Raw genomic sequence first — 24,763 nt, forward strand, 5'->3', positions numbered from 1 at the left:
TAAAGGAAATTTATCTAATCCCCGCCCCCCTACCCTGCTGAACCACTGCCTCCCAGGTGATCCTCAGTCCAGTGAGGAAGTTTGCGAAACAGCAGCTGTGACTGAATCACCACCTGACTGGGCTTATCATAACGCCCTATAACTGCCAAAGAAGATTCTTCCACATCAGCCATACTGGAGAATTAAATGGCGAGGTAGTGGAAGTCATGGCCTCTCAAGTCCAACGTGGGCTGCTCTGTAATTCCACGGGGTCTGGGGCTGCTTTTGAATGACGACATTCACAGGGACCTGGTGCTGCCACAGCCCCCGCTTGCCCCTTTCTATCATAGGAGCTCTGCTGCATGGGTCGGGAAGCTGAGGACGGTGGGGGATGTGGGGGCATTAAAAGAACACGAGTTCCATTAGGGCCTGGAATTTTGTCCTTTGGGCTAAGGCTATAACTGTAGGGCCTCAACAGTGCCTGGCACGTCAAAGAGAATCAGTAGGATTTCGTGGAGTGAACCAATGAGTGAAAATGGGAACTCCACAAGATCTTCACTCTTCTTATCAAGCAGGAAACAAACCCCTGGATGATTGGGAGGTCTCACAGATCTGTAATGGAAAGTGAAAACACAACTCTGTTTATTCAAGGACCGGGGGTAATGGTGGAATTACGAATCACAGGACTCGGTGCAAGTTCACAGCCACATTCGAGCTATGCCCAAAGATCTGAATGTCTCCCTAGGTCACAGCTACCTGGCTAAATGTTCTGCTAGACGAAAGCAAGAAGTTTCATGGGGTGTACTTGTGGGATTTTATATAACCCTTCCCAGTGGGTAAGCAGCTTGTCTGCCCTTCAAGGGGCTCTGTGTTTGTATCTTTCTTCATGTCTGCGCATGAGCTGCACCCCTGCGACAAAGTGGCTCGCGGAGGCTCCTGTACGGCAGAGTCGGCTTTTCATGGTTGTCGGTGTTGTTAAAAAAAAAATCAACAGAGGACTTACTGCGTTGCTCAACAGTTTTATTCCTAAAGAACCAGTGATGAACGAACCACAGCTAAACATCGTTGTCGGTCCAATCATTCAGTCACTGAACTTAATAACATTTTATCTGCACCTTGAGTCTGCCAAGCACTCTTCTCAGTGCTTTGTGATGCCTTTAAAAAAAAAAAAAAAATCAAAAACCAAAAACCAAACCAAACAAAAATAAATAAATAAATAGATAGATAGATGGATAGATAGACAAATAAATAAATGACAGCCAAAAAAAAGCAGACCAAAAAGCATCCTGCCATTGTGGAGTTTACATTCTAGCGTGGGGAAGAAGGAACATAGGGAACAATAAACATCGCAAACGAAGTAGGTGATAGAAGACGAAAGAGGCTATGGCACGATACAGGTTAAACAGACAGCATAGGGGTGACTCAAAACTGAAGTCAAATTGTAACTTTAAATCATGCCTTTAACACGCTGTCCCTGCTGCCTTTTCAGTTAAAGGATTTGACTCTGCCATTTCCTTTCAAGCCGTCCCGGGCCTCCGTCATCAGGGGATCCGGGGCTGGTAATAGAAAACACGGAATTCAAATTTAGAGGGAGTGTTCATGTTAATTAAGAACTCCTTTCCTCCAGTGACTAGCAAGCTAATTTAGCATGCTTCTTAATTGATAAGGCACTTCCCTGAGCTGGGTTCGTGGTCCCATTGAACTAGCCAGTATCTCAACTAGATTTGCCAGAAAAGTCATCTGTAAAATCCTGTTTAGGCTTACTAAACTAAACTTTTCGGTTAAACCAGCACCTTTACTGCTCATAGGAGGAAACATAAACAGAGAATAAAAATGTTTGTCATTACGATTTTTGCGCTGGAGTGATGGAAACCGCTCTCCAGATATAGCAGAAGTGACTGCTCTCCACCATGACCACGTCGACAGTATCAAATACTTGAGGCTGGTATCCAGGAGGAAGTTTCACAGAATCCAAGGTGAAAAAGATATTATTATGTATCACCCCATTTCTTGCACGGAAGCTAGTAATGCAGACCTGCGAGTATACATAACAGAAATGATTATGAAAAAGCCCGATAATCACCGTAACCAGCTGTGCACCTCCTCACTGTGGGTCCTGCATGAGTGCAGGTCACTTCGATGCAAATCGGTGATTCCCAACCTCGGCGGCCCATTGCTAACACCAGGGGTGCTTTGTAGGAATACCCATGCCCACGCTCCACCGCAGACTAATGAAATCAGGCTCTCCCGGGATGAGGCCTGGGTCTCTAACGAGAAATCCTGCTCTACATATGACCAAAATAGGTCCATTACCCTCTATTGCCCTGAATTCAGGCTCCAATACCCAAATCATTCTCAGCATTTACTGGTAAGCTCAAGTCCCACAACACACTCCATTCATTCTTTCCCTACAGTTTTCTGGCACAAAGATTCTTTTTCTTCCACCGGTTGTTGGAAGATTCTAATAACGTTTGGGTGTCAGGTAAAATGCACAATTTATAACTTAATCATGTGTTTGCTCTACATGATTTTCTGATTATTTCCTTTGGGAAGTCCTGCCTTTTCAATAAGAAAAGTGGCTCCTCTGTTGGCAAAGAATGTATTTCTTCCTATTTTCTGGAATTCCCGTTACACCCAACAGAATCCTGGGCACGAAAATTATCACCAAAGGAAGGGTTAGCAGAAACTGATGACGGGAGCAACAGGAAAGAAATTACCTCTTCCGCGTGATCCCAACGGGTGTGCTTTGCAGAGATTGCCTTGATGTTTGAGATGCCTGGCTCATCGGAATATTCAATGTCTAACCAGTCGCCCTGATAAGGCACAAAATCTAAAACAGCCACGGAGAAATGTGAGTGTCATGATCTCTTAACTAAGTCATGTTGTAGTTCACACGTTACTTTGATCGTGTAATACTTTAAGTCAGTTCTGCTAGATTTATCTAAAGTCCATTTTGCGCATGTTTAAACAGACACAATGTAAATCTCCAAGTCCGAAAAGAAGTTTATAATCCTTAGGCATTGATTCTCCTCTACCGATAAAACAAAGTCAAGTGGAGGAAAGTGTGAACCATGCACCACAGCCAATCTAAGGGTGTGGCACGGGATCTACTGCACAACTGTTGGCGTTCACATCTCCTTCGTGAGAGGCAGTCAAACGTGTAGGTAAGAGCACAGGTTTGAACCTGGCTATGTGTGTCTGAATCTTGACGCTGCCACTCACACAGTTTGCAACCTTGGCCAAGGTGCTTAATCTCTCTGTGCCTCGTTTTCTTCAACTATAAAATGAGAAGCACGATAAATAGCCTTCATGATGCAGAGTTGAATTAATTGTGAGTGAGAATTAATCGCTACGTGTGACACACACAGAATCATCGCTGGTGCATAGTAACCACGAAATAACTGTTGAATTGTAGTAGTGGTAGCAGTACCACTAAGAAATGTTGTTACTTTCAGAATGGATCAATTGCCCTGGTGCTCTGTTCAGCTGATCAACTCTTAAGTATGTGCCTTCCATGTTACAGTTAAGACCATGGAGTTTCAAACTGAAGTTTACAGTAAGTTAAAAGTGAGTCACAGGATAACAAATGTAAATGCAAGTGAGACAGTAAATTGCCACAATGACCCCAGAAAACTAGCAGTATCAACAAAGTGAAACATTTCTTCACCTTAGGACTCATACGCAAGACACAATGTTAGAAGAGAAAGATACAGTCTCTCTCTCTCTCTCTCTCTCTCTCTCTCTCTCTCTCTCTCTCTCTCTATACATCACCTTTGTGTGGGTTTACCGTATATCTATGTTCTGATAACTACAAAATGTATATGCCTCCAGCTCTAACCAACCTCAGGTTCAGTTATCCATATGCTTACACGCATCTAACGTGTGTAAAGCTGAGTTGTTGGTATTCTCTGTATTCATCACCTCTTGTTTGCCTCAGTCGTCTACATCACAAACTGGCAACTCCACCCTCACCACTGCTCAAACCAAAAACTTGGGAGGTGCCCTGGACTCATCTTTCTTCCACACCAAAGAGCTAATCCATTACCTCCTGCGTTCTTCTCTAACTTCAAAATATATCCAGAGTCCCCTCAATCCTCAGGTCCTCCACTTCTATACTTTCATTCACATCTCCAACATCTTTCACCAGGAACGTTACAACGTTTTCCTGACCAATTTCCTGGCTCCATCCTTCCCCTCATAGTCTCGTCTCGATAGAGTCAACATCCTAAAACAAAATTCAGGCCAGAGTCCTGTTTTGCACCCAAGAAAACAAACTAGCAAGCTGCCTGGGGAAGCAGAGCTAATCACCCCTTTTATACCCAAGCTGTACGACAGCTGCAATAGACAAAAATAGAAAAATAAAGAGTATCTTTTGGTATAAGCTAAATATTAGAACATATCTGCTGATTACAAAGAAAGTTCGAACTCCACCCCACTCCCCACCACACACACACACAAACACACACACACACACACACACACACACACACAGAGCCACAAGGCGCTATCTCCAGTTCTACGTTTGAAGCGTTTGAAGTGTATTCTTTTAAAATTTGGTACTCTACCCTGTCACAGAAACTTCCCGAGTAACCAACCACAGAAATGATCCCTGCAAGTGTAGTCTTGCAAGGGTATTAAAAATAGTGTCTCTGTGTACTTGTAGGATTGTGTTCTTGATTAGAAATTAAATTCTTATGTGAATAAAAAAATATATCCAGACATACTGAGGGCCTTGAACAAACGAACACACAATAGACGGCAGCAGATAGTTTATAATCCTGTCTGTTTGCCCGGTATTGTACATAATTTCAATTGGAAGGGTCTACCTCTAATATTGAAGAGCCATTGACTGAAGCCAAGTACACTGTAAAAGTTGTTCTAGGACTAAAATCCTCTAAAAAATTAAGAATTGCATCATATATCTCAAAACGTAAACCATACCTTCAGAAACAATGTCTAGGGAGAAATAAATGTCGTCACTAATATAAACAGTACCCTCACTTATAGAAGTGATACATCCAACTAAAAGTTTGGTTCCTGCGTCTGAGGGTCCAGCACCGTGAGGCACAATGTCCACCTGTAAGATTTAGGAAAGAGTTACTTCAAAAATAATACAAATTTAAACAGGGGAACTTACATGATTAAAACACTGGTATCCAAAAATACTTTCGACAACCATCCTGAACAACACTGATGAGTATATTTCACGTGGTAAATGGACCATAGACTTGAGATGGTGGTAAAAATCATGTGTGTGCTTCATGAATTGTGAAATGTACCCCAAAACATTAATAGCATACCCAAGTTTAATGCCCCTGTACCATGAGAACACAAGATTAGAAACATACCATCCTTCGCCTGTAGGAATTCACAGTGAAATGGCGGTAAAGTGGAACGATATCTAGTCATAAGCAGGTTGCAGTGAAGGATGTAAAACTAGTTCCAAGATGGGTTTGTGAATTATCTAGAGGGAGAACATTTCAGACAGGGAGGAAGTAGGGACATTGCTTAGGGAAAGTCAGATGTGTGCTGGGTTGTGAAGGAAGACAGAGGTGTAACCTGGTAAATGGGTAGAGGAGCCGGGAGACAGACAGGAAAAGCGACACAAGTTAGGAGCCTAGGGAGCAAAACCTTAACTTCAAGTTCCAGGCCCAGGAGACAGAAGCACGAAATAAAGTTGGAACAATAACCTCAACTGGGAAAGGTTCAAAAATCCAAGACAAATTAGGATTTCAATTTATCTACAATAGAGAGGCATACAACCTTTTTCCTTATTGAAAGTGTATAAGGATCATTTTATAATCCTTAAAACTTAAAAATAATGCAAGTTCATTATACTAAAAGTAGAAAAAAAAACAGATAAGCAGACAGCAAAAGGCAACTACCCCACAATCCATATTCCATTACCAAGAGACTACCAGGAACTATATTTTGGGAGTAACATCGATCGTGATGTTTTTGTCTGTGCACGGATATATATATATATGTGTGTGTGTGTGTGTGTGTGTGTGTGGTGTGTATGTGTGCACATATATGTGCACACATACACACCACACACACACACACACACACACACACACACACATATATATATATGCCTGTTTTAAAAGCAAATTAACATTGCATTCAGTATTAAAGGATCACACTAAATGAACACAAAAGTTTTTAAGTAACAAGGGAGGACAGAAAGAGTCATAGGGAATCCCAATTAATGGATGTGCCATAATTTCCTAACCCAATTCCATGTAATTAGACATTTCTCTTGTGTTCTAACATTTGGACTACTTGCCTGACTTAACTATAGGATAAACTCCTAGGGTTGAAATCTGTTGTTGAAAGACTTCTGATGGAAACTTGAGCCACTAAGTTGTAAATAATTTTTCATGGTTCTAAAAACAGCCTAGTTTGTTGCTATTCCCATTTCTTAACCGGTGTCTTTCCAGCTGTCAATACCAATCTGATGTTTATTTTCCCCATCTTCTGCTCACTTGCTGTCATGAAGGAATGAGGCACCAGCCTCCTGTCCACGTATCAACCACCACTTCTGTCAGTATCCAAGTGGATGATCCACAGCACCCTCGGACCTCTCTGTTCCTTGACTCTATCCACACCAACTCACGGACATGCTGCAGCTAAAGCTTTGTCCAAGTTTTATGGATTCCCAACTCTGTTTCTTATGCCTTGCAAATATCACCAACACAACAGCAGGCACAGATAGATTCAAATGTGTGCGATAATGCGTTGTGTGACAGAAGTGGCATTTCAATGCAATAGGGGCAAAGTGGATTATCCAATTAATGTGGAGGGACAACTGAGTTGCCAGTAACTCGTGAAACAAGGCGTGGAGCCTTCTCTGAGTCCCGCACCCAGAAAGCAAACGCAGGCTGACGTTTGGATGTAGATAAATGAATGGCTTTCAGAAGAAAAACTAAGCTAATACTTGTGTAAATTACGTATTACAATTAGCCTACGGATACTTCCTGAACCCAGAAGCCATATGGACAAAATGGACATATTTATAGTATGTAAAAATTAGACAGATGGAGGGGCGGGGGGAGCAAGATGGAGAAACGGGACTCTCCAGAGATCGTCCTCTTGCAGAAACATCAATGTGAAAAACTATCCTTGTATGAAAACACCTTCACTCGAGAGAAGGAAACCACGTGAGAGACCACGGTACCCAGTGATAGCATGATACTAAGAAAAGATGCATTGAAGAGGGCAGTAGGGAAAGTTTTACATTACCCCTCTCACCCCTTCCCCAACCTTCAACAGCACAGCATGGAGAGAGATACCATCCACCCGGAGAAGACAGAGAGTAGCAGGCATAGGACATCGCCTAGGAACCCAATATCGGGCCTGTCACATTCAGTATTAAAGGTCACCTGACACCACACGCCGTCAATTGGCAGATGTCCATGGCCCCTGACTCCGCGCTGGTACTTGTGGACCAAGTCTCTAGACCCACCCTGGCACCAGACAGGAAGCCACAGCCACAGCAAAACAAACTCAATACCTGGCCCACATCTCTGCCGAGTGACTCCAGTGGCCTTATGCTCAGAACGGTCTACAGCAACAGGGAGTCCTCAGTGAATAGAGGCTTGGATTCCAGTCTCGCAAGGCACCAGCCTCAACAGCTAAGGGAGTGCACGCCATTGCAGCATCTGTCACTGTGTCCCTGGGATTAGGAAGCCCCCTAGTGCTTCAATAGCTGCAGTGTTCACAAGCATAAGGACCAAAAGAGATCTATATAGAGTTTTTGGATAGGCTTAGTGCTAAAGGAGGTCCCCAAAAAGCTAGACTGCAAAGACTGAAATACATACCTCCTTCTTCAATACGCAGATATAAACACATGACCGCAAAGATCAAGAACAATCGGGAAACCATGTCATCACCAAACTGACAATACAAGGCGCCAGTAACTGACCCTAGAGAGATAGGAGTGTATGAGTTGTTTAACAAATAATTCAAAATATCTATTTTCAGCATGCTCCGTGAACCTCGAAAATAATTACAGAGAAATGATTCAGAATTTAGCAGAGTAATTTGAGAGAAAGGATCGAAAGAATTTTAAAAAGCAAACAAATTCTGAGGTTGAAAAATGCAGTGAAGGAAGTACACGATAGAGAACATCAACAGGACAATTGACTGACTGAGCAAAATAAAGAATCTTGTAAACTTGGAGACAGGTTCATTGAAAATATACAGTCAGAGGAGACAAAAGTAAAAGGAAGGACATGGAATGAAAAAAGAAACGTACTGGATTTCTGGGACAATATCCAAAGAGCAATAGTATGAGTCATTCACATTCAAGAGGAAGGAGAGACTGATAAAGAGGTAGAAAGATTATTTAAAAGGCAATAATGGAGAGCCATCCAAACCCAGAGAAAGTTACACACATCTAGGTACCGGAAGACCAACGTTCTGCATCCAGATGCAATCCAAATAAGATTACCCCATGACATACTGGGGCCGGGTGTGGTGGCTCACGCCTGTAATCCCAGAACTTTGGGAGGCCGAGGTGAGCGGGTCACCTGAGGCCAGGGGTTCGAGACCAGCCTGACCAATATGGAGAAACCCCGTCTCTACTAAAAGTACAAAATTAGCCGGACGTGGTGGCACATGTTTGTAATCCCAGCTACTCGGGAGGCTGAGGCAGGAGACTCGCTTAAACCCGGGAGGCGGAGACTGCGGTGAGCCGAGATCGCGCCATTGCACTCCAGCCTGGGCAACAGGAGCAAAACTCCATCTTAAAACGAAACAAAACAAACAAACAAACAAAAGACCTATTGTAATCAAACTGTCAAAGACGAAAGAGAAAGAAAGAACCCCGAGAGCAGCAAGAGAAAAGGAGCGAATCACATATAAGGCAGTTCCAATATGCCTACCAGAAGGCTTCTCAGCAGAAGCGTAACAGGCCAGGAGAGAGTGGGATGACATATTCAAAGAGCCGAGGGGGGGAAAAAAAGTCTCTAACCAAGAATAATGTACCCGGAAGTGAAGGGGCGATAAAGACTTCTACAGAGAAATCACAGCTGAGAAACTTCCTCACCACCACAACTGTCTTACAAGAAATGCTAAGGAGAGTTCTTCTAGCTGACATAAGGGATGCTGATGAGTAATGCAAAAGCATCTGAAGGTGAAAAACTCACTAGTAAAAGTAACTACACAAATTCAGAATACTCTGATAAGGTAACGGTGGTGTCCAGATCACTTACATCTTTCATGTAACAGTTAAAGAACTGAACTGGTAAAAATAAAATAAGTACAATAATTTGTTAAGGGATGTAAAATATGAAAAAGTTGTAAAGTGTAAAATAGAAAACTCAAAATCCGGGGGTGGAGTTAAATGGTAGAGTGTTTGTGTTTTGTGACCAAAGTTATGCTATCAGTAAAATAAACTGTCGTGATTATGTTTTTGTAAGCCTCACGCTAACCACAAAGGAAAAAACCCTGTAATGGACACATGTAAAAAATCAAGAAAACAACACACACTAACAGAGAAAAATCTCTTATCCGTCAAGGAAGACAGTAAAAGAGGAAGAAAGGAAGAAATTACCGGCAAACTAAGTAGAAAACAATGATCTAAATGACAACATTCCCAACGAAAATATGCAGAGTAGCTAAATGGATTAAACAACAACAACAAAACTATGAGACCCACTTCTCCCTAAAAGACCTTGTAAACTGAAAGCGAAGGCATGAAAAAAGTTATTCTTCCATGTAAAGGGAAACCAAAAGAGAGCAGGAGCAGCTCAACTGATTTCAAATAAATAGACTTTAAACCACAACCTGTAAAAAGAGACCAAGAAGATCATTATATAATGATGAAGGGGTCGATTCATCAAGGGGATATAATGATTTCCATAAATATGCACCCAACATAGCAGCACCTAAGTATATGAAGCAAATATGAAGATCTAATTCTAATTAGGTCTAATCTAATTTGTAGATTTTTTAATAGGAAAGTTTGTTTATGGAAGCCCTTGTGGTATTTCCTCTGATACCATCTTTTTTCTTTGCTTTATGTCTTTCGTTCTTTTACAGCCTTATTGAGATGTAAGTCACATAATCTGGAAAATGTTATTGAATTGTACCCTTAAGAGAGTTTTGTGGTTTGCGAATTATACCTGCACGAAGCTCTTTTTAAAATGTTTACAAGGCACATGGTTTGACACAGCAATTCCATCGCTATGAATGCACACTACAGAAAATGCTTTTTGTCCCTGGTAAAGGAAGTTGCAGGATTATATAGAGTTCAATGATTGTTATTGTTACCCATATTGTTTAAAGACTAGAAGAATAGACAAGCAATTTTTATGTTTGAAAGCAGAAATCACTACAAATATCAGAACAGAAGATCCTACAGCTTCAGAGGAGTGGGGCTTAAATTGCCATCTACATCCACTCTACGGGTCACAGTAGAGATGTTGGATTAATACAAGGAAAGAAAGATGGAGAAAGAAAGCCCATTGGGACAAGACACATTTCCCAAACTCATGCACGTCTCACCTCGACTGCCTTCAATCCATAAAGTGCTGTATCTTCTTCCACAACCGCATTAACTCTCTGTCCAACTTTTAGAGGTTCATTGCCAGTCACAACATCACAACTGAAGTAGATCGACTCATCAATCACGCCATAATCACCACAGAAACTCGTGACAACTCCCTGCACAGTTTTCAACTTGGGCTGCCCTACAAGATAAAGAAACAAAGGTCACATTATTAGCCTCAAAGGCAAACACCTACTACAAGTAAGACTTATGCCCACCATCGGCATAAGCCTGGGCAGAGAAGGTTTTTAAACGTCTCTGACCTTGTTTTCATCTGCCAATCCACAACAATCACAATTTCACCTAATAGAGTTGTTGTAGGTTTTCTCTATGTTTTAAAAAAAATTTTTTTTTAATTTTTTAAAAGTTTAAAATTTTAATTAATTTTTAATTTTTTGAGCAGAGTCTGACTCTATCGTCCAGGCTGGAGTTCAGTGGCGCAATCTCGGCTCACGGCAACCTCTGCCTCCCGGGTTCAAGCGGATCTCATATCTCAGCCTCCCGAGTAGCTGGGAGTAACAGGTGCATGCTGCCGCGCCCAGCTAATTTTTGTACTTTCAGTAGAGACGGGGTTTCGCCATGTTGACCAAGCTGGTCTCGAACTCCTGGCCTCAAGTGATCCACCCGCCTGGGACTCCCGAAGAGCTGGGATTACAGGCGTGAGCCACCGCACCCGGCTTGTGAATATTAACTGACACATGCACATCAACTGTCGAGAGCTGTGAGTGCTTCGCACAAGACAGTGTAAATGTTACCTGAGAGTTATATGAGAGTCTGTAGGCTTCTGCTCCTATTATACCCCTTCATCGTTGTCACCAACAGGAGTAGCACCTCCTATAGATACTTAACCATCTCAGCAGACAAAGCACTAAAAGATATCTGGAGATTGAAGGCTAGTCCCAAACGGCATCCGAATGGTCTTCTTCTCCTTCTCCTTCTTTAATTAATTCTACACAAGCCTAGCTGATAAGCAATATTTAGGGATCTGACTTCTGCAGCCCGCCCACACAATGGGTTCTCTGCCCTCCAACGGGATCAGATAGGCATGAGGCGTCCACTTGGCTTCGAATTACACTCCCGTTTGGGATAGAAGCCTAGATTCACTCGCGGATTAGGGAGTTTCTCGCCTACTGGAAATATAAATAAGCATGCGCTACACGACCACGTGGGGGAAAAGCACAGGCGGTACAGCCCCCCAAGGTCTTCTCTGTCAACACCTTCCCGCTTTAGATGGACAGGAGAGTTTGGGGGCTGGTTCTCAGGGGCTTGTTGGGGACTCGGGACACCTCCCCATACACGCACAGAAGATGGAGTCGCCATCACTTGCTGTCCCCGCCCGAGTCACCACAGCCTTATTCCAGGGGTGAGGAGAACCCCTATTGGGAGGGTTCTGGGGTGGGAGACAGGGGGACACACAGAGGAATACCTTGTGGGAGACCCTGCTGCTGTGGACCCTGCCGCTCTGCGGGCTCTACCCTTCTCTGGAAGAGGGCCAAAACAAATCTCAGAAGCCTGAGCATCGTCCTCGTTGTCACCACCGGCCTGAGCACCACTTGTGACAGATGAAGCACGAGGCCTCCTCAGTGAGGGAAGCTCTCAGGGCACAGCGTCTCCTCAGGGACCCGCCTCCTGCTTCTCCTCCTCAGCCTCTGTGGGATGCGACCCAGCCGTTAGTGAGCCCCGCTCAGGAGAGACAGGAACGCCGCAGCCACCCAAGGAGCCAGCAAGTGCCCCTGTGGCTCCTGCCTCTGAGCAGGCGTTTGTCAGGGCCCGCCTCAACCACTCTCCAGCCAATGGGTGTGAAGTGGGTTGGCGGGCAGGTTTCCTGTGGCCACTAAGAGGTGGTGGGCGGGGACATCGTGGTTCCTCCCATCAAGCCTCACGCGCCACTAGGATGGCTTGGGGTTACAGGGCTCTTCCGTGGGATTCCCTGAGAGGATGGTGTTGAAACACCAGCTGTGCAACCAAAAATCCTGCTCTTACCCTTGTATTCCTGGTGCTTATCATAAGGACTGACCACTCAGTGGGTATCCCCTGAGTACACCCAGAACCCAAGCTCCCAAGCCGTTTTCCTCAGGCCATCCTAGTGGCGCGTGAGGCTTGATGGGAGGAACCACGATGTCCCCGCCCACCACCTCTTAGTGGCCACAGGAAACCTGCCCGCCAACCCACTTCACACCCATTGGCTGGAGAGTGGTTGAGGCGGGCCCTGACAAACGCCTGCTCAGAGGCAGGAGCCACAGGGGCACTTGCTGGCTCCTTGGGTGGCTGCGGCGTTCCTGTCTCTCCTGAGCGGGGCTCACTAACGGCTGGGTCGCATCCCACAGAGGCTGAGGAGGAGAAGCAGGAGGCGGGTCCCTGAGGAGACGCTGTGCCCTGAGAGCTTCCCTCACTGAGGAGGCCTCGTGCTTCATCTGTCACAAGTGGTGCTCAGGCCGGTGGTGACAACGAGGACGATGCTCAGGCTTCTGAGATTTGTTTTGGCCCTCTTCCAGAGAAGGGTAGAGCCCGCAGAGCGGCAGGGTCCACAGCAGCAGGGTCTCCCACAAGGTATTCCTCTGTGTGTCCCCCTGTCTCCCACCCCAGAACCCTCCCAATAGGGGTTCTCCTCACCCCTGGAATAAGGCTGTGGTGACTCGGGCGGGGACAGCAAGTGATGGCGACTCCATCTTCTGTGCGTGTATGGGGAGGTGTCCCGAGTCCCCAACAAGCCCCTGAGAACCAGCCCCCAAACTCTCCTGTCCATCTAAAGCGGGAAGGTGTTGACAGAGAAGACCTTGGGGGGCTGTACCGCCTGTGCTTTTCCCCCACGTGGTCGTGTAGCGCATGCTTATTTATATTTCCAGTAGGCGAGAAACTCCCTAATCCGCGAGTGAATCTAGGCTTCTATCCCAAACGGGAGTGTAATTCGAAGCCAAGTGGACGCCTCATGCCTATCTGATCCCGTTGGAGGGCAGAGAACCCATTGTGTGGGCGGGCTGCAGAAGTCAGATCCCTAAATATTGCTTATCAGCTAGGCTTGTGTAGAATTAATTAAAGAAGGAGAAGGAGAAGAAGACCATTCGGATGCCGTTTGGGACTAGCCTTCAATCTCCAGATATCTTTTAGTGCTTTGTCTGCTGAGATGGTTAAGTATCTATAGGAGGTGCTACTCCTGTTGGTGACAACGATGAAGGGGTATAATAGGAGCAGAAGCCTACAGACTCTCATATAACTCTCAGGTAACATTTACACTGTCTTGTGCGAAGCACTCACAGCTCTCGACAGTTGATGTGCATGTGTCAGTTAATATTCACAAGCCGGGTGCGGTGGCTCACGCCTGTAATCCCAGCTCTTCGGGAGTCCCAGGCGGGTGGATCACTTGAGGCCAGGAGTTCGAGACCAGCTTGGTCAACATGGCGAAACCCCGTCTCTACTGAAAGTACAAAAATTAGCTGGGCGCGGCAGCATGCACCTGTTACTCCCAGCTACTCGGGAGGCTGAGATATGAGATCCGCTTGAACCCGGGAGGCAGAGGTTGCCGTGAGCCGAGATTGCGCCACTGAACTCCAGCCTGGACGATAGAGTCAGACTCTGCTCAAAAAATTAAAAATTAATTAAAATTTTAAACTTTTAAAAAATTAAAAAAAAATTTTTTTTAAAACATAGAGAAAACCTACAACAACTCTATTAGGTGAAATTGTGATTGTTGTGGATTGGCAGATGAAAACAAGGTCAGAGACGTTTAAAAACCTTCTCTGCCCAGGCTTATGCCGATGGTGGGCATAAGTCTTACTTGTAGTAGGTGTTTGCCTTTGAGGCTAATAATGTGACCTTTGTTTCTTTATCTTGTAGGGCAGCCCAAGTTGAAAACTGTGCAGGGAGTTGTCACGAGTTTCTGTGGTGATTATGGCGTGATTGATGAGTCGATCTACTTCAGTTGTGATGTTGTGACTGGCAATGAACCTCTAAAAGTTGGACAGAGAGTTAATGCGGTTGTGGAAGAAGATACAGCACTTTATGGATTGAAGGCAGTCGAGGTGAGACGTGCATGAGTTTGGGAAATGTGTCTTGTCCCAATGGGCTTTCTTTCTCCATCTTTCTTTCCTTGTATTAATCCAACATCTCTACTGTGACCCGTAGAGTGGATGTAGATGGCAATTTAAGCCCCACTCCTCTGAAGCTGTAGGATCTTCTGTTCTGATATTTGTAGTGATTTCTGCTTTCAAACATAAAAATTGCTTGTCTATTCTTCTAGTCTTTAAACAATATGGGTAACAATAACAATCATTGAACTCTATATAATCCTGCAACTTCCTTTACCAGGGACAAAAAGCATTTTCTGTAGTGTGCATTCATAGCGATGGAATTGCTGTGTCAAACCATGTGCCTTGTAAACATTTTAAAAAGAGCTTCGTGCAGGTATAATTCGCAAACCACAAAACTCTCTTAAGGGTACAATTCAATAACATTTTCCAGATTATGTGACTTACATCTCAATAAGGCTGTAAAAGAACGAAAGACATAAAGCAAAGAAAAAAGATGGTATCAGAGGAAATACCACAAGGGCTTCCATAAACAAACTTTCCTATTAAAAAATCTACAAATTAGATTAGACCTAATTAGAATTAGATCTTCATATTTGCTTCATATACTTAGGTGCTGCTATGTTGGGTGCATATTTATGGAAATCATTATATCCCCTTGATGAATCGACCCCTTCATCATTATATAATGATCTTCTTGGTCTCTTTTTACAGGTTGTGGTTTAAAGTCTATTTATTTGAAATCAGTTGAGCTGCTCCTGCTCTCTTTTGGTTTCCCTTTACATGGAAGAATAACTTTTTTCATGCCTTCGCTTTCAGTTTACAAGGTCTTTTAGGGAGAAGTGGGTCTCATAGTTTTGTTGTTGTTGTTTAATCCATTTAGCTACTCTGCATATTTTCGTTGGGAATGTTGTCATTTAGATCATTGTTTTCTACTTAGTTTGCCGGTAATTTCTTCCTTTCTTCCTCTTTTACTGTCTTCCTTGACGGATAAGAGATTTTTCTCTGTTAGTGTGTGTTGTTTTCTTGATTTTTTACATGTGTCCATTACAGGGTTTTTTCCTTTGTGGTTAGCGTGAGGCTTACAAAAACATAATCACGACAGTTTATTTTACTGATAGCATAACTTTGGTCACAAAACACAAACACTCTACCATTTAACTCCACCCCCGGATTTTGAGTTTTCTATTTTACACTTTACAACTTTTTCATATTTTACATCCCTTAACAAATTATTGTACTTATTTTATTTTTACCAGTTCAGTTCTTTAACTGTTACATGAAAGATGTAAGTGATCTGGACACCACCGTTACCTTATCAGAGTATTCTGAATTTGTGTAGTTACTTTTACTAGTGAGTTTTTCACCTTCAGATGCTTTTGCATTACTCATCAGCATCCCTTATGTCAGCTAGAAGAACTCTCCTTAGCATTTCTTGTAAGACAGTTGTGGTGGTGAGGAAGTTTCTCAGCTGTGATTTCTCTGTAGAAGTCTTTATCGCCCCTTCACTTCCGGGTACATTATTCTTGGTTAGAGACTTTTTTTCCCCCCCTCGGCTCTTTGAATATGTCATCCCACTCTCTCCTGGCCTGTTACGCTTCTGCTGAGAAGCCTTCTGGTAGGCATATTGGAACTGCCTTATATGTGATTCGCTCCTTTTCTCTTGCTGCTCTCGGGGTTCTTTCTTTCTCTTTCGTCTTTGACAGTTTGATTACAATAGGTCTTTTGTTTGTTTGTTTGTTTTGTTTCGTTTTAAGATGGAGTTTTGCTCCTGTTGCCCAGGCTGGAGTGCAATGGCGCGATCTCGGCTCACCGCAGTCTCCGCCTCCCGGGTTTAAGCGAGTCTCCTGCCTCAGCCTCCCGAGTAGCTGGGATTACAAACATGTGCCACCACGTCCGGCTAATTTTGTACTTTTAGTAGAGACGGGGTTTCTCCATATTGGTCAGGCTGGTCTCGAACCCCTGGCCTCAGGTGACCCGCTCACCTCGGCCTCCCAAAGTTCTGGGATTACAGGCGTGAGCCACCACACCCGGCCCCAGTATGTCATGGGGTAATCTTATTTGGATTGCATCTGGATGCAGAACGTTGGTCTTCCGGTACCTAGATGTGTGTAACTTTCTCTGGGTTTGGATGGCTCTCCATTATTGCCTTTTAAATAATCTTTCTACCTCTTTATCAGTCTCTCCTTCCTCTTGAATGTGAATGACTCATACTATTGCTCTTTGGATATTGTCCCAGAAATCCAGTACGTTTCTTTTTTCATTCCATGTCCTTCCTTTTACTTTTGTCTCCTCTGACTGTATATTTTCAATGAACCTGTCTCCAAGTTTACAAGATTCTTTATTTTGCTCAGTCAGTCAATTGTCCTGTTGATGTTCTCTATCGTGTACTTCCTTCACTGCATTTTTCAACCTCAGAATTTGTTTGCTTTTTAAAATTCTTTCGATCCTTTCTCTCAAATTACTCTGCTAAATTCTGAATCATTTCTCTGTAATTATTTTCGAGGTTCACGGAGCATGCTGAAAATAGATATTTTGAATTATTTGTTAAACAACTCATACACTCCTATCTCTCTAGGGTCAGTTACTGGCGCCTTGTATTGTCAGTTTGGTGATGACATGGTTTCCCGATTGTTCTTGATCTTTGCGGTCATGTGTTTATATCTGCGTATTGAAGAAGGAGGTATGTATTTCAGTCTTTGCAGTCTAGCTTTTTGGGGACCTCCTTTAGCACTAAGCCTATCCAAAAACTCTATATAGATCTCTTTTGGTCCTTATGCTTGTGAACACTGCAGCTATTGAAGCACTAGGGGGCTTCCTAATCCCAGGGACACAGTGACAGATGCTGCAATGGCGTGCACTCCCTTAGCTGTTGAGGCTGGTGCCTTGCGAGACTGGAATCCAAGCCTCTATTCACTGAGGACTCCCTGTTGCTGTAGACCGTTCTGAGCATAAGGCCACTGGAGTCACTCGGCAGAGATGTGGGCCAGGTATTGAGTTTGTTTTGCTGTGGCTGTGGCTTCCTGTCTGGTGCCAGGGTGGGTCTAGAGACTTGGTCCACAAGTACCAGCGCGGAGTCAGGGGCCATGGACATCTGCCAATTGACGGCGTGTGGTGTCAGGTGACCTTTAATACTGAATGTGACAGGCCCGATATTGGGTTCCTAGGCGATGTCCTATGCCTGCTACTCTCTGTCTTCTCCGGGTGGATGGTATCTCTCTCCATGCTGTGCTGTTGAAGGTTGGGGAAGGGGTGAGAGGGGTAATGTAAAACTTTCCCTACTGCCCTCTTCAATGCATCTTTTCTTAGTATCATGCTATCACTGGGTACCGTGGTCTCTCACGTGGTTTCCTTCTCTCGAGTGAAGGTGTTTTCATACAAGGATAGTTTTTCACATTGATGTTTCTGCAAGAGGACGATCTCTGGAGAGTCCCGTTTCTCCATCTTGCTCCCCCCGCCCCTCCATCTGTCTAATTTTTACATACTATAAATATGTCCATTTTGTCCATATGGCTTCTGGGTTCAGGAAGTATCCGTAGGCTAATTGTAATACGTAATTTACACAAGTATTAGCTTAGTTTTTCTTCTGAAAGCCATTCATTTATCTACATCCAAACGTCAGCCTGCGTTTGCTTTCTGGGTGCGGGACTCAGAGAAGGCTCCACGCCTTGTTTCACGAGTTACTGGCAACTCAGTTGTCCCTCCACATTAATTGGATAATCCACTTTGCCCCTATTGCATTGAAATGCCACTTCTGTCACACAACGCATTATCGCACACATTTGAATCTATCTGTGCCTGCTGTTGTGTTGGTGATATTTGCAAGGCATAAGAAACAGAGTTGGGAATCCATAAAACTTGGACAAAGCTTTAGCTGCAGCATGTCCGTGAGTTGGTGTGGATAGAGTCAAGGAACAGAGAGGTCCGAGGGTGCTGTGGATCATCCACTTGGATACTGACAGAAGTGGTGGTTGATACGTGGACAGGAGGCTGGTGCCTCATTCCTTCATGACAGCAAGTGAGCAGAAGATGGGGAAAATAAACATCAGATTGGTATTGACAGCTGGAAAGACACCGGTTAAGAAATGGGAATAGCAACAAACTAGGCTGTTTTTAGAACCATGAAAAATTATTTACAACTTAGTGGCTCAAGTTTCCATCAGAAGTCTTTCAACAACAGATTTCAACCCTAGGAGTTTATCCTATAGTTAAGTCAGGCAAGTAGTCCAAATGTTAGAACACAAGAGAAATGTCTAATTACATGGAATTGGGTTAGGAAATTATGGCACATCCATTAATTGGGATTCCCTATGACTCTTTCTGTCCTCCCTTGTTACTTAAAAACTTTTGTGTTCATTTAGTGTGATCCTTTAATACTGAATGCAATGTTAATTTGCTTTTAAAACAGGCATATATATATATGTGTGTGTGTGTGTGTGTGTGTGTGTGTGTGTGGTGTGTATGTGTGCACATATATGTGCACACATACACACCACACACACACACACACACACACACACATATATATATATATCCGTGCACAGACAAAAACATCACGATCGATGTTACTCCCAAAATATAGTTCCTGGTAGTCTCTTGGTAATGGAATATGGATTGTGGGGTAGTTGCCTTTTGCTGTCTGCTTATCTGTTTTTTTTTCTACTTTTAGTATAATGAACTTGCATTATTTTTAAGTTTTAAGGATTATAAAATGATCCTTATACACTTTCAATAAGGAAAAAGGTTGTATGCCTCTCTATTGTAGATAAATTGAAATCCTAATTTGTCTTGGATTTTTGAACCTTTCCCAGTTGAGGTTATTGTTCCAACTTTATTTCGTGCTTCTGTCTCCTGGGCCTGGAACTTGAAGTTAAGGTTTTGCTCCCTAGGCTCCTAACTTGTGTCGCTTTTCCTGTCTGTCTCCCGGCTCCTCTACCCATTTACCAGGTTACACCTCTGTCTTCCTTCACAACCCAGCACACATCTGACTTTCCCTAAGCAATGTCCCTACTTCCTCCCTGTCTGAAATGTTCTCCCTCTAGATAATTCACAAACCCATCTTGGAACTAGTTTTACATCCTTCACTGCAACCTGCTTATGACTAGATATCGTTCCACTTTACCGCCATTTCACTGTGAATTCCTACAGGCGAAGGATGGTATGTTTCTAATCTTGTGTTCTCATGGTACAGGGGCATTAAACTTGGGTATGCTATTAATGTTTTGGGGTACATTTCACAATTCATGAAGCACACACATGATTTTTACCACCATCTCAAGTCTATGGTCCATTTACCACGTGAAATATACTCATCAGTGTTGTTCAGGATGGTTGTCGAAAGTATTTTTGGATACCAGTGTTTTAATCATGTAAGTTCCCCTGTTTAAATTTGTATTATTTTTGAAGTAACTCTTTCCTAAATCTTACAGGTGGACATTGTGCCTCACGGTGCTGGACCCTCAGACGCAGGAACCAAACTTTTAGTTGGATGTATCACTTCTATAAGTGAGGGTACTGTTTATATTAGTGACGACATTTATTTCTCCCTAGACATTGTTTCTGAAGGTATGGTTTACGTTTTGAGATATATGATGCAATTCTTAATTTTTTAGAGGATTTTAGTCCTAGAACAACTTTTACAGTGTACTTGGCTTCAGTCAATGGCTCTTCAATATTAGAGGTAGACCCTTCCAATTGAAATTATGTACAATACCGGGCAAACAGACAGGATTATAAACTATCTGCTGCCGTCTATTGTGTGTTCGTTTGTTCAAGGCCCTCAGTATGTCTGGATATATTTTTTTATTCACATAAGAATTTAATTTCTAATCAAGAACACAATCCTACAAGTACACAGAGACACTATTTTTAATACCCTTGCAAGACTACACTTGCAGGGATCATTTCTGTGGTTGGTTACTCGGGAAGTTTCTGTGACAGGGTAGAGTACCAAATTTTAAAAGAATACACTTCAAACGCTTCAAACGTAGAACTGGAGATAGCGCCTTGTGGCTCTGTGTGTGTGTGTGTGTGTGTGTGTGTGTGTGTTTGTGTGTGTGTGTGGTGGGGAGTGGGGTGGAGTTCGAACTTTCTTTGTAATCAGCAGATATGTTCTAATATTTAGCTTATACCAAAAGATACTCTTTATTTTTCTATTTTTGTCTATTGCAGCTGTCGTACAGCTTGGGTATAAAAGGGGTGATTAGCTCTGCTTCCCCAGGCAGCTTGCTAGTTTGTTTTCTTGGGTGCAAAACAGGACTCTGGCCTGAATTTTGTTTTAGGATGTTGACTCTATCGAGACGAGACTATGAGGGGAAGGATGGAGCCAGGAAATTGGTCAGGAAAACGTTGTAACGTTCCTGGTGAAAGATGTTGGAGATGTGAATGAAAGTATAGAAGTGGAGGACCTGAGGATTGAGGGGACTCTGGATATATTTTGAAGTTAGAGAAGAACGCAGGAGGTAATGGATTAGCTCTTTGGTGTGGAAGAAAGATGAGTCCAGGGCACCTCCCAAGTTTTTGGTTTGAGCAGTGGTGAGGGTGGAGTTGCCAGTTTGTGATGTAGACGACTGAGGCAAACAAGAGGTGATGAATACAGAGAATACCAACAACTCAGCTTTACACACGTTAGATGCGTGTAAGCATATGGATAACTGAACCTGAGGTTGGTTAGAGCTGGAGGCATATACATTTTGTAGTTATCAGAACATAGATATACGGTAAACCCACACAAAGGTGATGTATAGAGAGAGAGAGAGAGAGAGAGAGAGAGAGAGAGAGAGAGAGAGAGAGACTGTATCTTTCTCTTCTAACATTGTGTCTTGCGTATGAGTCCTAAGGTGAAGAAATGTTTCACTTTGTTGATACTGCTAGTTTTCTGGGGTCATTGTGGCAATTTACTGTCTCACTTGCATTTACATTTGTTATCCTGTGACTCACTTTTAACTTACTGTAAACTTCAGTTTGAAACTCCATGGTCTTAACTGTAACATGGAAGGCACATACTTAAGAGTTGATCAGCTGAACAGAGCACCAGGGCAATTGATCCATTCTGAAAGTAACAACATTTCTTAGTGGTACTGCTACCACTACTACAATTCAACAGTTATTTCGTGGTTACTATGCACCAGCGATGATTCTGTGTGTGTCACACGTAGCGATTAATTCTCACTCACAATTAATTCAACTCTGCATCATGAAGGCTATTTATCGTGCTTCTCATTTTATAGTTGAAGAAAACGAGGCACAGAGAGATTAAGCACCTTGGCCAAGGTTGCAAACTGTGTGAGTGGCAGCGTCAAGATTCAGACACACATAGCCAGGTTCAAACCTGTGCTCTTACCTACACGTTTGACTGCCTCTCACGAAGGAGATGTGAACGCCAACAGTTGTGCAGTAGATCCCGTGCCACACCCTTAGATTGGCTGTGGTGCATGGTTCACACTTTCCTCCACTTGACTTTGTTTTATCGGTAGAGGAGAATCAATGCCTAAGGATTATAAACTTCTTTTCGGACTTGGAGATTTACATTGTGTCTGTTTAAACATGCGCAAAATGGACTTTAGATAAATCTAGCAGAACTGACTTAAAGTATTACACGATCAAAGTAACGTGTGAACTACAACATGACTTAGTTAAGAGATCATGACACTCACATTTCTCCGTGGCTGTTTTAGATTTTGTGCCTTATCAGGGCGACTGGTTAGACATTGAATATTCCGATGAGCCAGGCATCTCAAACATCAAGGCAATCTCTGCAAAGCACACCCGTTGGGATCACGCGGAAGAGGTAATTTCTTTCCTGTTGCTCCCGTCATCAGTTTCTGCTAACCCTTCCTTTGGTGATAATTTTCGTGCCCAGGATTCTGTTGGGTGTAACGGGAATTCCAGAAAATAGGAAGAAATACATTCTTTGCCAACAGAGGAGCCACTTTTCTTATTGAAAAGGCAGGACTTCCCAAAGGAAATAATCAGAAAATCATGTAGAGCAAACACATGATTAAGTTATAAATTGTGCATTTTACCTGACACCCAAACGTTATTAGAATCTTCCAACAACCGGTGGAAGAAAAAGAATCTTTGTGCCAGAAAACTGTAGGGAAAGAATGAATGGAGTGTGTTGTGGGACTTGAGCTTACCAGTAAATGCTGAGAATGATTTGGGTATTGGAGCCTGAATTCAGGGCAATAGAGGGTAATGGACCTATTTTGGTCATATGTAGAGCAGGATTTCTCGTTAGAGACCCAGGCCTCATCCCGGGAGAGCCTGATTTCATTAGTCTGCGGTGGAGCGTGGGCATGGGTATTCCTACAAAGCACCCCTGGTGTTAGCAATGGGCCGCCGAGGTTGGGAATCACCGATTTGCATCGAAGTGACCTGCACTCATGCAGGACCCACAGTGAGGAGGTGCACAGCTGGTTACGGTGATTATCGGGCTTTTTCATAATCATTTCTGTTATGTATACTCGCAGGTCTGCATTACTAGCTTCCGTGCAAGAAATGGGGTGATACATAATAATATCTTTTTCACCTTGGATTCTGTGAAACTTCCTCCTGGATACCAGCCTCAAGTATTTGATACTGTCGACGTGGTCATGGTGGAGAGCAGTCACTTCTGCTATATCTGGAGAGCGGTTTCCATCACTCCAGCGCAAAAATCGTAATGACAAACATTTTTATTCTCTGTTTATGTTTCCTCCTATGAGCAGTAAAGGTGCTGGTTTAACCGAAAAGTTTAGTTTAGTAAGCCTAAACAGGATTTTACAGATGACTTTTCTGGCAAATCTAGTTGAGATACTGGCTAGTTCAATGGGACCACGAACCCAGCTCAGGGAAGTGCCTTATCAATTAAGAAGCATGCTAAATTAGCTTGCTAGTCACTGGAGGAAAGGAGTTCTTAATTAACATGAACACTCCCTCTAAATTTGAATTCCGTGTTTTCTATTACCAGCCCCGGATCCCCTGATGACGGAGGCCCGGGACGGCTTGAAAGGAAATGGCAGAGTCAAATCCTTTAACTGAAAAGGCAGCAGGGACAGCGTGTTAAAGGCATGATTTAAAGTTACAATTTGACTTCAGTTTTGAGTCACCCCTATGCTGTCTGTTTAACCTGTATCGTGCCATAGCCTCTTTCGTCTTCTATCACCTACTTCGTTTGCGATGTTTATTGTTCCCTATGTTCCTTCTTCCCCACGCTAGAATGTAAACTCCACAATGGCAGGATGCTTTTTGGTCTGCTTTTTTTTGGCTGTCATTTATTTATTTGTCTATCTATCCATCTATCTATCTATTTATTTATTTATTTTTGTTTGGTTTGGTTTTTGGTTTTTGATTTTTTTTTTTTTTTTTTTTTTTAAGGCATCACAAAGCACTGAGAAGAGTGCTTGGCAGACTCGAGGTGCAGATAAAATGTTATTAAGTTCAGTGACTGAATGATTGGACCGACAACGATGTTTAGCTGTGGTTCGTTCATCACTGGTTCTTTAGGAATAAAACTGTTGAGCAACGCAGTAAGTCCTCTGTTGATTTTTTTTTTAACAACACCGACAACCATGAAAAGCCGACTCTGCCGTACAGGAGCCTCCGCGAGCCACTTTGTCGCAGGGGTGCAGCTCATGCGCAGACATGAAGAAAGATACAAACACAGAGCCCCTTGAAGGGCAGACAAGCTGCTTACCCACTGGGAAGGGTTATATAAAATCCCACAAGTACACCCCATGAAACTTCTTGCTTTCGTCTAGCAGAACATTTAGCCAGGTAGCTGTGACCTAGGGAGACATTCAGATCTTTGGGCATAGCTCGAATGTGGCTGTGAACTTGCACCGAGTCCTGTGATTCGTAATTCCACCATTACCCCCGGTCCTTGAATAAACAGAGTTGTGTTTTCACTTTCCATTACAGATCTGTGAGACCTCCCAATCATCCAGGGGTTTGTTTCCTGCTTGATAAGAAGAGTGAAGATCTTGTGGAGTTCCCATTTTCACTCATTGGTTCACTCCACGAAATCCTACTGATTCTCTTTGACGTGCCAGGCACTGTTGAGGCCCTACAGTTATAGCCTTAGCCCAAAGGACAAAATTCCAGGCCCTAATGGAACTCGTGTTCTTTTAATGCCCCCACATCCCCCACCGTCCTCAGCTTCCCGACCCATGCAGCAGAGCTCCTATGATAGAAAGGGGCAAGCGGGGGCTGTGGCAGCACCAGG

At 43.4% G+C, this 24,763-nt stretch overlaps 2 protein-coding genes across 5 annotated transcripts; one reads left to right on the forward strand and one right to left on the reverse strand.

The window, feature by feature from the left end:
- Positions 1-720: 720 nt before the first annotated feature.
- Positions 721-12,632, reverse strand: CT55 (cancer/testis antigen 55). 3 transcript variants are annotated; one of them, XM_035288697.3, is made up of 8 exons: positions 12,518-12,632; positions 11,961-12,183; positions 10,492-10,676; positions 4,921-5,056; positions 2,697-2,809; positions 1,827-2,014; positions 1,438-1,535; positions 725-1,134 (listed from the first exon to the last, which is right to left on the reverse strand). In XM_035288697.3, the coding sequence occupies exons 2-7, from the start codon at positions 12,052-12,054 to the stop codon at positions 1,469-1,471; spliced, it is 783 nt and encodes a 260-aa protein (XP_035144588.1). In that variant the 5' UTR covers positions 12,055-12,183; positions 12,518-12,632; the 3' UTR covers positions 725-1,134; positions 1,438-1,468. The 3 variants fall into 3 exon arrangements, with proteins under 3 accessions (XP_035144589.1, XP_035144588.1, XP_078218372.1); XM_035288698.3 differs by lacking the exon at positions 12,518-12,632 and having other exon boundaries at positions 721-1,134; positions 4,975-5,056; positions 11,961-12,284; XM_078362246.1 differs by lacking the exon at positions 12,518-12,632 and having other exon boundaries at positions 11,961-12,284.
- Positions 12,633-12,760: 128 nt separating this feature from the next.
- Positions 12,761-23,820, forward strand: LOC144580970 (cancer/testis antigen 55-like). Of its 2 annotated transcripts, none has more exons than XM_078362247.1 (6): positions 12,761-13,084; positions 14,369-14,553; positions 19,989-20,124; positions 22,236-22,348; positions 23,031-23,218; positions 23,510-23,820. In XM_078362247.1, the coding sequence occupies exons 1-6, from the start codon at positions 12,991-12,993 to the stop codon at positions 23,574-23,576; spliced, it is 783 nt and encodes a 260-aa protein (XP_078218373.1). In that variant the 5' UTR covers positions 12,761-12,990; the 3' UTR covers positions 23,577-23,820. The 2 variants fall into 2 exon arrangements, with proteins under 2 accessions (XP_078218373.1, XP_078218374.1); XM_078362248.1 differs by having other exon boundaries at positions 19,989-20,070.
- Positions 23,821-24,763: the final 943 nt, after the last annotated feature.

Source organism: Callithrix jacchus, chromosome X (genome assembly GCF_049354715.1).
Source record: "Callithrix jacchus isolate 240 chromosome X, calJac240_pri, whole genome shotgun sequence".
Lineage (NCBI taxonomy): Eukaryota > Metazoa > Chordata > Mammalia > Primates > Cebidae > Callithrix > Callithrix jacchus.

What these genes read in the sequence shown, in the direction of transcription:
- CT55 (XM_035288697.3), bottom strand. Translation starts at nt 12,054, where the DNA reads ATGCTCAGGCTTCTGAGATTTGTTTTGGCCCTCTTCCAGAGAAGGGTA. An exon ending in GCAGCAGGGTCTCCCACAAG is followed by an intron (nt 10,677 to 11,960) that starts GTATTCCTCTGT and finishes TTTATCTTGTAG; the next exon opens with GGCAGCCCAAGTTGAAAACT. An exon ending in CCTAGACATTGTTTCTGAAG is followed by an intron (nt 2,810 to 4,920) that starts GTATGGTTTACG and finishes TGGCTGTTTTAG; the next exon opens with ATTTTGTGCCTTATCAGGGC.
- LOC144580970 (XM_078362247.1), top strand. Translation starts at nt 12,991, where the DNA reads ATGCTCAGGCTTCTGAGATTTGTTTTGGCCCTCTTCCAGAGAAGGGTA. An exon ending in GCAGCAGGGTCTCCCACAAG is followed by an intron (nt 13,085 to 14,368) that starts GTATTCCTCTGT and finishes TTTATCTTGTAG; the next exon opens with GGCAGCCCAAGTTGAAAACT. An exon ending in CCTAGACATTGTTTCTGAAG is followed by an intron (nt 20,125 to 22,235) that starts GTATGGTTTACG and finishes TGGCTGTTTTAG; the next exon opens with ATTTTGTGCCTTATCAGGGC.